Source organism: Emydura macquarii, unplaced genomic scaffold (genome assembly GCF_026122565.2).
Source record: "Emydura macquarii macquarii isolate MOO-44397 ecotype Brisbane River unplaced genomic scaffold, CSIRO-AGI_Emac_v2 contig_2473, whole genome shotgun sequence".
NCBI lineage: Eukaryota > Metazoa > Chordata > Testudines > Chelidae > Emydura > Emydura macquarii.
The window spans coordinates 41850148-41865678 of NW_027132610.1; the positions used below are offsets into that span (position 1 = coordinate 41850148).

A 15531-nucleotide genomic window follows, 5' to 3' on the forward strand; every position below is an offset into this window, starting at 1 on the left:
AGCTCCTAAGCTCTGCAAGATGAATTCTTGTGCCCTTAAAACATTTCTGTACTTCTCTAGACCCCACCCATAGCAAATGTGAATTAACAAGATGCATTCTCTTGGCATGAGAATATGGAATTTTACATGCAATCCAAATGGGCTGCATATCATGATACATATTTGTCAAATGTCTTCTATTTCTACATACAGAAAACAGAATTTGGCTCAAGCATTTTTATTAAATAAAATTCTGTATTTACTAAATAATTTGCAGTCTTTACAATCTATGAAATTTGTTTTATCTCACTAGAGAGCAAATTACCATATAGAAGAGAAAGCTTATTTTGCCTCATAGAGAAGAGACCTTCCATCTAGCTGAGTATTACTAGGAAAACATTTTGGAGAAATCTGACCGTACTTCCTTCTTTCTTTACAGTTAGAAGGGCACTATGGAAGTTCATGAAAAGCATAAGTCACCATTTACTGATAAAACAGAGAAACTACTTTGATGCCAAGAAGTTCACTCCATGTTCACTCCAAGAAGTGAAAAGAACTAGCTTCCAAATGACTGAATATCAGATGTGAAATCCATTTCAAAGTGGGCTGTTAAAGATAGCCTCTCTTGATAAGCAATGGTAGGACTATACCTCTAGTTTAATGTCCTCTCTCTTTTTCATAATAGATTTGGTGATAAACAGATCTGCTTTTTGTATGAAAATTACTGTTTCCAACAAAAATTCACATGTAAGTCAGCAACCTACCACAGATGGGTGTTGTGAGGATTAGTCTTTGTAAAATGTTTTGAATAAATGAAGTATTACTAGTGACTTCACAAGAAACATTTTTCCAATCTATGTCCCAAAAGGGCAGAAGAAGAAAAACTGCTGCAATAAACATTTTCTTCTTTAAAGAGAAATCATATTTGAAGAATTACTTCCTCAACTTTGTGTCTCCGTCTGCTGATAGGAAAGGGTATACAGGAATATACTGTTCATACAGTTAACATTACAGAATGTAATTTCGCACGACCTTAGACAGAGAAATGCAAAAAGATAAATTGCTCTATTGGAGTATGGTGGAAGCCAGGAACATATGACCATGTCAGTAACACAAACTACTACAGGATCAGGTTATGTGCAGTTTAAAAGACATCAATAGGCTCCCAGTATTACAAGCCTACTGGAAAAATGAAATCCTCACTCACCTGCACAAAAAAAAAAAAAAAAAAAAAGGCAATATTAACAGTCAAATAACTTCTGGTTATATAACAATGCTAAGAGCTAGCACAGCATGAATTTCAAAGCAATTATATATTGGGGAAAATATACAAAGATAAATGACTTGCAAACTGTTTGCCTGACAATTCATTCAATGATCCAATTAGGTCTAAAATGGTTAAAGCAAAGAAGTGCAACCTAGAAATGCAAAATCCATGATTTTTGATGGATAGATTCAAAATATGGTTAAGAATAAAATGAAAGATGCAGGAAAAGGCATTAAGGAAAAAGCTGAAAATGATCTATAATATATATACAGCACCAATAAACAGTCTCCAGGCAGCAATCCTGCTGAGCATATTAAAACTCCTATGAAGATACATGCATAAGCCCTACCAGGGGTTCACAGTGCTTAAAGAGCTAATTTCCATAAAGAATCAGATAATCAGTATGACTGTTCAAAGAAAAACTAGTTAACTATATTCATCTTGAAATTTCTTCTGAAAAATTTCTAAAAGAAATCTTCTTCCTTTATCTTAATAAAATAACTGCAAGTGAAGGTGGTAATTGGGATGCTACTGCAGCAGCACATTTGCTGTAAAAATCAATACCATTCCAACTTGAGAAACAGAAGGATAAATAGCAACCAAAATTAGGGTAATGATCTCATCTCAAAATTAACTGCAGTATTTGCTGAAGAAACTTCAAATTCCTGTGTTATTTATTCCATTTATTCTAACCATAGTAATTTAACTGGTTAACAAGAATAACAGAGGATCTGCTGTACTGGATTAAATCTAACATGCTACCTTCTACAGTGGCCAGTATCTGATGGTGGAAAGTGAAAAAAAATCAATGCACCTGGACAAATCCTGTAATACAACAAATGAGGTGTACTGATGGAAACTTATGCCAGTTCCTGTGATTACTTTGTGGCCAAAGCAGGAGAAAATCCCAGCCAAAGATATCAAATGAGCTAATTATAAAGTAAACAAAAGCAAATTAACAACAGGTTTTGGAATAATTTTTATTAGCTCCTTAGTGGGATTAGAAGGCTCAAAGAACTGGTAATAAAAATTGTGACATTTCACTTCCAGGTTACAGATTCACTTCAGGGCTGTATCAGTGGAGGATGAAAATTCTTCACACATCTGACGGCTTTTTGATGTGCTATACCTAGTGGACAAAAAGCCACATTACAAAACCACCGCCACAACTGATTAGAGGAGCATTATTGTTTGTGAGCAGAGCAAAGATTGAAAGGCTAAGCTATGAAGACTAAGGTGTCACTTCATTTCAAGGAATGATCCTTCACAAGTGTTAAGATATAACGGCAGATCTGTGCTATGATGCTTCCTTTGCTGTTGCTCATGCTGTACATACAGGATCTTACATGAAAAATATGTTCATTGAATTTTAAAATGTTCAAATACTGACAGGATTTCAAGATGTCATTCTTCAACATAAGCTGTATTTTCTTCATTTATTTAAACCAGGTTTCTGCTCGTTTATTTTACTTCCTCCTCCTTCTCCACTGTGACTCAATGTCTATAACTCTGGTTTTAAGAGTTATTTAAAAGAAAAATTTTCACTGGAGGTCTTTTGTACACAGATTGTGAGACAAAGAAAAGTTTCAGTTTCTTTGACTTTCACTCTCCATTATCCCACAACTCCTCCTTGGTAATTTCCCACCATTTTATTTCTTTTAACTCAACATTTTCAACAACCTAAATCTTTGTATTTTTCTGGCTTACATCCTTCGTCATCTAACAAAACATCATCTTAAATAAAAAAATTTACCTTTTTCCTTAGAAGTTAGGAAAAGTTTTCTGAAAAAAACAAGGCACCCATTCTTGGTGTTTCAGATTAGCAAAATTCCATTTGCAGACTGTTGGAAACAAAATAAAGCAATTTAACTATGCACACATGCATACATGAGTAGAATCACATTCAAGAGAACCAACTCAGCAGCAGAATTAAAGTCATGGATGTATGGGTTGTTGGTTAAAAAACAAAGGCTGCTCCAGAAGAGACAGTGGCCAGACTGTGTGAAGGACAAAGAGGAGTCTGGTGTTAGGCAATAGAAAGAAGCCAGGAAGATGGCAGACATACATAGTATGTAGAGTAGGTTAGAGGAAAGCATGAGGTTTCTAAAAACCAAGGGCTGCTAGAAAAGGATTCAGAAATAAACGGGAAACCATATTAGATTGTGGAAAGGTCTATCTTTTTTTATGCTGAACAGAACCCAATTGTGACTACTATAATGGGGGTTTTTGGGCACTGAACACAAACAGTAGCACTCTCCAGTCGGGAGGATGAAATGGCTATGCTTGCTTCCTTGATGTGTGACAAAGGGAGCTGAAGCATTGTGACCCCAGTGTGCTTCAGTAATTGCAAGGGATATGGCAAGAAAAGCGAAGTACAAAATATACTACAGCAACAGTTTTTCCATTTTCTCGCTAACTTTGGAGGCACATAATTTTAAGTTTTTCATAGGAAGACCACATGGCTAAAGAGATTAATAGGAAATGGAGTCTCAAAGAGTGATGTCACTATTTTGAAACCAGTCCAACTGTTATGACCATCTGATAGGTGGGTGAAATGACTTACAGTAGTTTCGGCTTCTTTGCATGTGCATCCATATAAAAAAGCCACACTGTAGCAATGGTCATTAACTTGCACTTTGGCTGGAAGTCAATAAGGAGGAAGATTACACCATCATATAACAGGCTACTCAATCCAGGGAGCATGCACTATCCTTGTCTGCAGTACCTGGTATGTGGAAACAAAACTTCAGTCTCCAACGTTTCAGTCTGGCACCCATCAGAAATACTGAATGATTAAAAAATAAAAAGTTGAAAAGCTTGTATTTACTCAATGAACCAGAATAGCTCATTCAAAGCACTGGATAAATAGGATCTGAAATTATTTTAGTTTGCCTGAAATTCATTGTAAAAAAAGCCATAATTTTTCAAAAAAAACCAGTTCAAGTACTTATGGCAAATATTGGAAGTTTCTGTACAATCACGGTAGACAATTATGAAATTTCAATATTTCTATACAAAATGATAGAGCACATTTTTGAAATCAGGTGTGCATAGAGACAGAGCGCGCATACTATGAAAAAGAACTGGGAATCAGGCCTACAGAACTACACCAAACAATTCTCCAAACACAGAACTAGAAAGCTACTCTAAGGGACCCTCTTACCTCAGGGATTATAGTACTTCGACGCTTATCTTGTGAATTAAAAAAACCTCCCAGCAAAATAATGATGTTCCAAGGAAAGACATATAGGATGATAATTTGCTCCCAATTAAATGAATAGTGAAAAATATTATGAGATCTAACTACCACCTCTGTACCTGTCTCATAAGAGGTGTATTGGATTTATATTACACTCATTTGTGGGCTGATGGAAGCACAAGGACTCCCATAGCTGACAAGCATTCAAAAGACCTGAGGAAGGGATAGAATGCCACTACGAGGGATATGAAACACTTTCTTTTGGGTGTTAAGAGTTTCCATATTTCTACAGGGCTGTCTTAAGGTTTTTTCCCTTCTAAGAAGGGAAGAAATGCAAACGTATGAAACAAACTGCAGAACATTGTTACCTGTGAAAAAAGTGCATATTTACTATTTCTGCAAGCTCAGTTGTATTAGCATTTCCCAAATTTACACATTTTAAAAAGTAACTAAATGAACAGACCATAGTATGGACTGATCATTTTGCCAAATGTAGTTTTAAAATGGAAAACAATATTTCAAGAATGAAGGAGATACATTAATGTATAGGCTCAAAATTCTTAAGACTATAATACCTACCATTTTTTCATTTTTCTTAACATATTGTTCTATGTTACATTGCTTTAGTGCAGATATCATCTTTATGGGATCAAGTTTTCTTCTATAGGTCCACAGTATTAGCATACAAATGCTCTTCTTTTTCATGAAATGCTATTCTATTTGAAGCAGTTTGATTTAAATTACGTTATCAGTTTTAAAATTTAAAACACGTTTCCAATGCTTTACGCAGTAAAACCATATACTAAAATGTAACTGTATATACCTAAATGTGAGACTTCACATTTCAAGTTATCAGTTTTTTAAATATTCAGTATGATGTTGATATAAAAAAAAATAAAAAAAGACAGTGATTACAGCTCCTTTTGTGAGTATGGGGGTGGGGGTTCACCATTTGGAATGGTCTTTCTTCTTTCTTTTTTTTATTTTTTTTTTCCCATTATCAAGGACCATTGTCTGAGCTTTTTTGGTTATTGCTTTCTTCTTTTTTTTTTTTTTCTTTCTTTTTTTTTTTTTTTTTGAAGACCATTCCATTTCTTTATTTTTTGAACATCTTAAAGTCATAAGGACTTATATGCAAAGCAGTCATACACTGTATCATTAAAACCCATACGTAAAATACGTACACAAATCCAACAAAAGGCTAGTACATAGTAAAGCCTAAGCATACTACTATGCAATATTATGAATACATAACTTTAGAGACTTCAGTTTAGTACTGTTATCTATTCACTTCTGAAAACATTCACAAAGATTTTAAATGTAAATTTTCATTCTATATCTGGAATAGAACAAAAATTATCTATGTTATAACAATTCTTGGTCTTTTTTTTTTTTTTTTTTTTTTTTGACCAATTCATTAAATTACAAAGAATCCAAAGAATTCTCTAATTTTCAGTAGAAGTATGTAATAAAAACATTGCATATGTTCCTAATAAGATGTCTTTAGCAATCATTTACTGAAACATAACTCAAACATGAATCTTGCAAAATACAGGATTGATCAGCTGCTTTTTAGTCTGTTTCTGAAATCCAACTTCATCACATTTACCAAAAAACCTTTTAGTACAAACAACCAAAAGTACATTAGGTAATACTAATGCAATGCAGGTACAGTTCCAGCAGTTTCACTGATCAGTTGAATCATCTTCTCCATGAACGAGATTCATTATCCTCTTCCTCTTCATCATCATCTTGAAGCAATGAGTCATCCACCAAGGATTCTTCCTGAAACTTTAAAAGAAAAAATTGTTCGGCTCCATTTCAGGAAAGTCAGAGAATGTAAAAGTTCAAAACAAAAAGCAGACTTCTGCTACACAGACTTTAATGAGGACAAAGATTATATAAGGGCGTTCCCTTTTTAACCTGAAACAGAGAAAATGAAGGTTACGTCTAACCAGAGTTCTTCAATGTAACTGCATATTCACATTTCCATTAGGCGTCACCAGATGGTGCAGTACTACTGGAACCTTCTCCAAGCAGTGCCTGCTGAGGCACACGTGTGTCCCCTTCTATTCTTCCCCCTTGGTATCTCTCATCATTCAGAGGGCGAGGCTATACAAGGTGCACTGAACCCTTTACTGCCTCAGTTCCTTCCACCACCAATCCAGAAGACCATAACAGGACTCTGAGGATATGTCAACACTGCAGTGTAAGCTCAGGGTTCAAACTCAGGTTCAAACCTAATTCCCCTTCCATCTACATACAAATGGCACTAATCCAGGGCTTGGAGCCAGGGTCTCAGGACCTCATGGGGGTAGAGGGGTCGAGGCTGAGTTAAGCCGGGTCCCACGGTTCAAGTCCTACTGCTCTGCAGTGTAGACACAGCCCACCTGGACTCACATCATCCCACAATCCCATGGGCCAACTTTCTTTGTCCTCTGGACAGTCAAGTTTGGCAGACAGTCAAGTTTTCCTACATTAAACCACGAATAAAGGGATAAAGCAGACACATTTTGGGAGGGTACTCGGAAGCCAAGGATATGGGTGGTTGACCTTGGGCCCACATAATGCAGTGCAGAAGCAGGAGCCCCAGGTTGGAACCCAGGGTTCAACATTCTCTAACTTGGGGTTACCAATGAATGTAGACACTCAAGACTTGGTTAACAAATTCAGGGTCTGCGAACGCAAATTCTACTAACCCTGGGTTTACACTGCAGACATGCCCTGAGAAAGAGGAAAGTGGGAAGGAAGTGTGAGTGTGCAGTCTTATTTTGTAGAAGTTGGGAGCAAGTAAGTAATCATTTCTTCTTTGAATAGCTCTGAACATTCCTCTTTAGTGATAGTTTGACAAGCAGTGCTGAAAAACCCTAGACATAGGAATGGAGTCCTAATCAAATAATGATTGCCACACTGCTCTGCAAAATTTGGCATCTACTCCAGAAGAAAGATCCAGAACAGGTTTAGTGAAAGGTCATTCTCCCGTTGACCTAGCTACCACCTCTCAGGAAGGTAGATTACCTGTGCCACTGCAGCATTTTAAGTGTAGATGAGCCCAATGTCCAGTATGCAACCTATAAAGGGAATTCTCTGAATTGGTCAGAGATTTCACTTCTTGACACTGATAACAGGTCCACATTAGAAGTGCTACATTGGGACCGATGCAGCTGCATCACTGTAGCGCATCTGATGAAGACAGAAGGACTGTATGCCAACAGGAGAGAGCTATCTCCATGAATAGGAGATCGCTTTTGTATTTTGGATGTCTGTCAGTAGCCTGCTAGGGACATCTGATCAACTCCTGCTTCCTGCCAACTTGTATCTAAGAAAGCAGACAAACTTTATCAGGTGCCATACATCCATCCAAATTCACAGGTGACAGCTGCTAGTAAAAGCTTTAGGTCTTGGCAAGGTCATTCTACCCTAGCAGACAGAAAAGGAAGGAAGATTCATGCATTTGGGAGAAAGGTGTTCCATTCTCTTCCTCTTCTCTGGGAATTAGCGTGGCTAATTACCAGGCAATGATGGCCTGGTACCACTTCCACCTGTTGTGGGTGGGGAACAGACTGTTTGTGCAAGAGCTGCCAAAGTCAAATGGAGACTGACTAAAGTTCTTCTCACAGAAGGACAGAATGTGGCAGAGCATGCCCTTAGGGGATCATTCTATGCTTCAGACTCTTCAGCCAGAGCATGAGTACACCACATGGAGAGCCAAAGAGTTTACATTTCAAAGGACTTAGGGGGAGAAAGTTATTTTTATATGCTTAATATTCCTTATAGCTTATTTGGATATTAAGCACATTCTAAAATTGCTAGGTTTTAAAAAGTGATTTGCAAGTCACCTTTAATACTTCATTTTCCTGATTACAGATTGTTTCTCATGATTCTCAATTCTCATAACATGAACAAATGTGTCTTGTTACTCTTGACCAATGAATGCAATAATTTGGAATACTTCCACTTGTTCAACATCTTCAGCATCCTAAGTATTTTACCCTTGAAACCTCAATTGTTCTATATTGCCCACTCTGTAACTCAAACCTACCAAAAGTAGCCAGAACTAATGCAGTATTAAGACAATAACATCAAATTTTACATTATAAATCCAAGATTGTGGTGATAAAGAGTAGATTTAACACACCATGAAGAAAGACTTTACAAAAAATAGGCAAAAAAAGCAAACACATATTTTAACATTTTTCCGCAAGGGATCTCAAAGCACTTTACAAACATTAATTCTCTCAATTCTCTCAAGAGTACTGTAGGGTAAAAGATACATAAGAGCTCACTTCACTGTACCTTTCTCCCTAAAATACAGCTAAATTGGGGTGAAATGTGCCAATTTAATAGCACCCAGTTACACTTTACATCAGTTTAGAAAAGGAAGCAATGACTGAATACCAAAATCAAGTTGAAACCACAAGAAGAATTTTAAGCAGAGAGAATATAATGATTCAAGTGGGGAGTTTGACTAGGAAATGAGTGTTGTCATACCTACTCCTAAAAATAAGTGTCATGAGATTAATAATGTCCACAAGTGGGCATGATCTGTATTTAAATCCCATCCAACAGACTAGGATTATTGGAAGCACAGTGCCAACGCTATTCTGGGATGTTGGTTCAGTACAGTCTCAGAGGAAAGAGTGCCATCTACTGAATTATTTACTCACCTTCTTTGTCTCATAGGGTATTACTTGTGCCCATCCAAATACAGAACCTGCCTGGCCCTGTTTAGCCTTGCCTGACCCTGTTTAGCCTAGCCTTCCTTAAATGAGCTGAAGTCTGTTATCAGGCAAAGAGGGAGGTTCTCCATATCTGCTATGGATAATGGAGCTTGTAAATAAACAGTCAAATAATTTGGTGAATTGATTGTTTATAGACACTACTTAGGCAGTCAAGTATTTTCAGTTTATAAGAGATGTGTGCATGGAAGTCAGAACCATTTATTACAGAAACAACGCAAATTTTCTGATATAAGATGGGATAATACCAAAATTGAAAAGGAAGAAGCAGTGTAGAATTTCTCTTTCATGCAATTTGATGACAACTGCATTTTCTGAAATGTTATTCTAGACCTTGTCTATCTAGGATCTGGTGATCATATTATTATATTTCAAATATTCACAAGTGCATGGACTAGAAGTAATACAGAAGTTGTCTCAAAGGAAAAGCTGACATTTAAGGAACGCAAAATGCTCTAAGGAACTTAATTGGAAATCCATTATGTATGGGAATTTATTGAAGAAAAGAGGGGACTAGTTCAGTAATCACTGGAGAGAATGTAAATTAATGCAACCTGGTTAAGTAAACAAGATAAAAGAGCAAGATAAGCCTGTATTGTTAAGAATGGACAGGGAAAATGGCATAAGAAGAAGTCAGATTGCTTAAACATACCTATACCAAAATCATCCTGGTAAGGTGATAATTGGGAAATCTATAAAAGACCCAGCCAGTTGAAAAGATAATCATGAACAACAAAAGACACTGAATAAAATTTCAGGGAATATTTCAGCAATAGATAGCATAAAGATTTTATCAAGCATACAAAAGCAATGAAACACTAGAGCTTACAAAAGAAGAGAGATGATCCAAGACCTGCCTCTACCCTTCCTCCCACAGGGTTCACATTGGATTGATGGGCACAACGAGACTCAGAATCTGAAGGGGCTATTAGGAAAAAAACACTAATCAAAACAATAATGCAAAAGATCAACAAAAAGTTAACTCCCATGGTATGGATTCAGTTCCAAAGAAACAAACATCCTGCATCACTCCCTCTCCACTTTTAACTATGAGAAGCCTGGTGACACTCACTCATTCACCAGATTTTTAAATAGTTTGTGAACTACATTCACAGGGAAAACACCAATATGTAGCTAGCTAGTCCCTAAACTTTTCCCCCCTTACATTAGGGAAACTTGACCAGTATTCCCATTCATTAAGTGGATAAAAATCTGGAGACTGAGCTTCTCTTCCTCTCAAGGAAGCCCCATCAGATGTCCCTTTCCAGGCAGGCGGGCAGTAATTCTTTGGTCTCTGGGACCCAGCTCTTTCCAGGACTATGAGAAGTTTCCCCCTCTACCAAGGCAGTCACCAGATCCAAAAATATGCTTCTTTGCTCCCACCTTATGTTCTCCCCCAAGCCCACATTAATCCCTAGAGCTGAAGGCCCCAATTTTCAGGCTTGATGTTTTTGGCAGGAGTTGTGGAATGCAACTGACTGCAGCCCATCTACAGGCCAGATAATTACAGTAGAACCTCAAAGATACGAACACCTTGGGAATGGAGGTTGCTCGTAACTCTGAACAAAACATTATGGTACAGTAACCTGCAGTCAGTGTCTTCCAGCTGAGACCTGGGAAAGATCTCTGCAAAGGTGGCACCTGGCAGCACTGCCTGGTTTGCAAGCAGCTCTCTGCCCTATTCCGGTTTCTTGCCTTTGGGCTGAACTGGGGGGGGAGGGGGTGTCTGCCCCGCACCCTTGGTACTACAAGCCCCAGCCCTCAGCTGCCTCTCCCCAGGGTTTGCTCTGCTCTAGGCACTGCTTGCCGGTTGCTGCGCTCCAGAGGCAGCACGTTGCAAGGGGGGTTGGTGCCAGCCCGCTGACAAGTCCCCTTTCCCACCTGCACTCCCAGAGGAGCGTAGCCACAGGCAAAATTTGGGTCGCATTGGTGCACAGGCTGTGGCCCTTTAAAACTCTTCCAGAGCATAGAGTGCAGGCAGCAGCTCGGACTCTGGCTCCCACTCCAGCTCCAGGCCAGGATTTGGCTGCAACAGCAGCTCCCATCCTAGTCAGTAGCTCCCTGCAGCAGTTTCTTTCCGGGGCTGGGACTGAACTTGCACTCTTGCCCCCCCCGCGGGGGGTGGGGGGAATGATGAAAACAGCTTCCCCCTCCCAGTGGGGGCTGGGTTGAGAGGGGGTGAAACAGCGCCCTTGGCTTATAGGAAACAGTGCAGACCCCGAGCTGTTTCAGCTCTGCATGCCGACCTTTAAGATGCAATACAGGCACAGTATAGTATTTGCTTTCTTCTTTTTTTACCCCCTCCACTGCTGCCTGATCGCTTATTTCCGGTTCCACGTGATGTTTCGTTGACTGGTCGGTTCATACAAACATCAGAGTTACTTTTGAGGTTCTATTGTAATCCATTTTCTGCCTTTGTTCCAGTGTTTGTAAACCCTGTTACACCCCCTCACTATGTAAATTGTAAATTACTTAACTTGCCTTTACTCTTTTTCTCAGAAGTCACTAAAAATCACTATTGATCTACAGAGGCAATATATCCAAACTCCAGATTTCACTTTTTCTTCTTCAAGAAGTTTCCTCAGCATATCTCCATTAAGAACGTAGCAGTGATAATTTCAGAAGACAGAGAACCAAGATGGAAACACTACTTTCCCTATTCAAGCATCTGATCTGGCTTTAAGAACCAAGAGAACAATACTTCATTAAAATATAAATTGAAATCTAAGTGGCAACTTGCAAATTTCAATTTTGGAAGCACAAAGAAGGCACACACTATAAGATGTGGTTTCTCTACAATAGAAGGGCCCCAAGACCCTTCAGGTACTGAAACTTCAGCTAAGACAACAGTTCTGTATACACAATTTATACCAGTTACACCATCTGAACTAAAGTGGCCTGGCCGATCCCTTTTTTAAATCTTAGAAGGTTTCAACTGTTTAAAAGTAATGAGTACAGCAATCAGATATGGAAATCTGACTTCTCTTGGAAAAGGAGATAGAAATTAATTAGTATCAGATAAAAACAACAGAACTGTTGGATACAGCCATAACTGTGAAACAGTTTAGAAGAAGGTCTAGCCATGAGAGTTTGGATCTCTTAGACTGTCCTAGTTTAAGTTCAATTTACTTGCTAAGCAGTAAAAAATAGGCCTTGGAGAATCTTTTAGAGGTATTTCTTATTAAGGTCTCAGGCCTATGAAAAAAGAACCTAATCCTAGAAAATGACCATGAGCTGATTCTGTGATTCTACTGGTTGATGGGAAAAGTAACCACCTGATATTAGGAAACTAGATCTTTCTTTTATCCTCTAGGTTCCAAAAGCAACGTACATTTGTGCATACTACTGCCCAACAAGTTTATTGCTATCAATGACTCTGTGGCCCATGAAACAGAACACATGACTCAAGAAGGTGTTTTTTATCCTTTAGATTAGTTGGATTAAGTTTAAAACTGGACAACGAGGAAATTAAGTGGAATTAAGAAGGAAACAGAATCTTTACAACTACCACGAAAATTGCTAAACAGCAACTATGTAGAGCTGGAAAGACATAATGCAGAAGGAAGGGTCACCAAGTATGGATAACTGTCATTTGAACTGAAGAAAGGAGATCAGGAAATAGTTTACTGACAGTTACAAGTCCTTTATGATTAGAGCATGGAGGGCTGGAGAAAGATCATATTAATGTTAAGGAAGGAGTTAGATACAGTCACTATGTAGGTAAAAACACTTAAGGAAAAAACCGTACATTTTTACAATAGGTAAAATCCTAGTTCTGCACAATAAAAGAGTTCAATAGGAAAGAAATTTGTTAAGTTTCAAATAGTAATTTTTAGTTATGATATATCAGAATACTAAAGAACATAAATGAGAAATATCCAAGCCAAAAATAACTGGGTTGGTGGAAATGTTGAGACTGACTCAATTTGAAGGAAAAAAATTAATGTTGCAGCTAAAAAAAAAAAATCAAAACATTGGAAAGCCAACAAATTTACAAGAGATTATTTATTTCATAATTCAATGGATTTACAATTATCAACATTAATTATCCTGGGCATGACCCTGGGGGGTGTTTTTTCCCCACATTTGTATGAGTAAGTCCAGTTTTGGTAAATTCCTAAATGGACCCTCAAAATTTTGTTCTTTGCTGTGAAAGAGATATAATGCTCCTGATACAATAGGATTCGACCAGCAATAGGTTGGCAATGGCAAAATGGAGAAGGCAAGCTTAGTATTAATATAGGCAAGAAAATATGCATTATCTAATCAAACTACAAATTCATTTCCCAATGTCAAGTGACAGAAACTGTTACAGAAACAGAGTAGAAATCAACAGAGGTTACCTATTTTTAGAAAAAATCTGTATTCTTTCATCTTGCTAGAAAATCAAAAGAAAAAGCAAACTTACTTCCTCTTCATCTGGTTCAACTTCTTCTGTTTCAACAGCAGACATATTAGTAAGTGGCTTATTCCATGCCAACTTCAAATCCTGTCCTTTGAAATGAGATCCATGAATAGCAGCCTAAAACAAGTTAAAAATTTCTTAGTTTCACATTTTTTGTGAAAGGGAAATAAAACGATTAACATTTACATAACAGACCAAAAGTAAACAGTAGCTTTTACTGAAAAAAAAAAGTGATTTTTATGCATTTGTAAAACTGATTTATGAGCTATTACGGGTGTCTTAAAATTAAATAGATTTACTAAACACACAGATTTACTAAATACATTACAATGTATAGTTCAGGACTTGATAATCAAATGCATTTACATATCTGTTCAGGTAAGAGTTTACAAAAAGTAATAGATATAGTACTAATAAAAATGCAAGTAAAGAAAATAAACTTAGCAAGATGATGCGGATAACACTGTCATGAACACCTGACTGCATTTTGATCAGTGTTTCACACCCTTGAAAGACTGACACAAACTGAAAAAAACACTTAATACATTTTACAATACAAGAACTCCAGCATCCTACAAATACAAATGATTCAATGTAACAAAAATTAAACTTTGAGATTCTAACTTATTCTATGGAAAATGTTCCACTTCCTGCAAACCCTTTGTAATTGAAATGTAAAAATTTTAGCTTATGGGATATTCATGCCTTTCTAAGTACCAGATGCATTAAGTGGCTGCTTTGGAAATAGTATGTTCAAATTAAAGTAACATGAACTAGCATAAATCAGCGTTAGCAACATTCCAAAATAACTGTCACAGTCACAAAAGATTTATAGTACAATCTGAAAGTACAGCATAATGTGAAATGTAGAAACAATTACATGTTCAATGACATCTGAACATGAATTGTGTGATATTAAAGTCCCCAGGTATAAATTTTAAATCTGTACATATAAATTTATGATAAATTTAAAAGATTTCATGCCTATTAAAATGCAGCTCAGGAGTTTTTTGTTCATGGTCTCATCACAATGTCACAAACCAGAATTTTTAAAAGTACTTATATGTGACATTTAGGTTCAGAAACAACTTGTAATCTTTTGAAGAAATTACTACTACATAAAAATGCAACATTTTATAGCTAGGGAATCCTCCTCCCCCTTGCAGACTAAAATGTCCACCACCATAAAACTTAAGCTTTTTTCAGTCAAAAGATAAAATATTAGTTACATTTTCTTCTGAATAAGCCTTAAAGAAAGCTTTTATGATTCAACTAGTTCTACAACTAATCTTCATTACTAATTACTACACCTAAAACCTGATTTACTAGCAAGCACCAAACAATTTCTAATCCAACATATTTTGAATTAGAAGATGAATTTGATTTCTTTGAAAGTTCTACATTTAGGTTTACAAGTCATACTAGAATGTGGGATGGAAACTATATCAATAATAGCAAATTCCTATTCATAATAAGTTCAAATGTCTTCTCTCCATCATTATGGAAAAATGTTGCCATATGAGCTTGCAGTGAGAAAAAGGCTCTCTCATGCCGTTTACCATATAGGTGAATTTCTCTTCAGTTAACGTTATACACAGTTCTATTGCTTACATATAAAAACTGTGTTAAAAGAACATTAATACTGAGAAGCCAAGTACTCAAAAGTAATGACATGCCAGAAACAATTTGGCTCCCTTGTGAGTATGCATTATGATACAGTCTTTAGTTGCATGATGATATACTTTTTTCCCACTGGACACCTGCCTTGTTCAGCGGACAGCTTGGATGGCACTTAATAAATGGATAGCTATTCAATATTTACTTTTACCCTCATTGTTCACTGTGACCCAATGCCTTATTTATTGCACACTACTGAAACTCTGCACTTATTACAGAATTATTAATTTTCTAATGGTCTTTTTAATGGTGCTCATCACTACAC

General features: G+C 37.0%; 1 protein-coding gene across 1 annotated transcript in view; it reads right to left on the reverse strand.

The window, feature by feature from the left end:
- Nucleotides 1-5819: 5819 nt before the first annotated feature.
- RBM26 (RNA binding motif protein 26) overlaps nt 5820-15531 on the reverse strand; it is a 101572-nt gene continuing 91860 nt past the window's right edge. The window contains 2 exon segments of the mRNA XM_067563284.1: nt 5820-6236; nt 13593-13706. Of these exon segments, the coding sequence (XP_067419385.1) occupies nt 6147-6236; nt 13593-13706 (204 nt within the window). The 3' untranslated portion in view covers nt 5820-6146.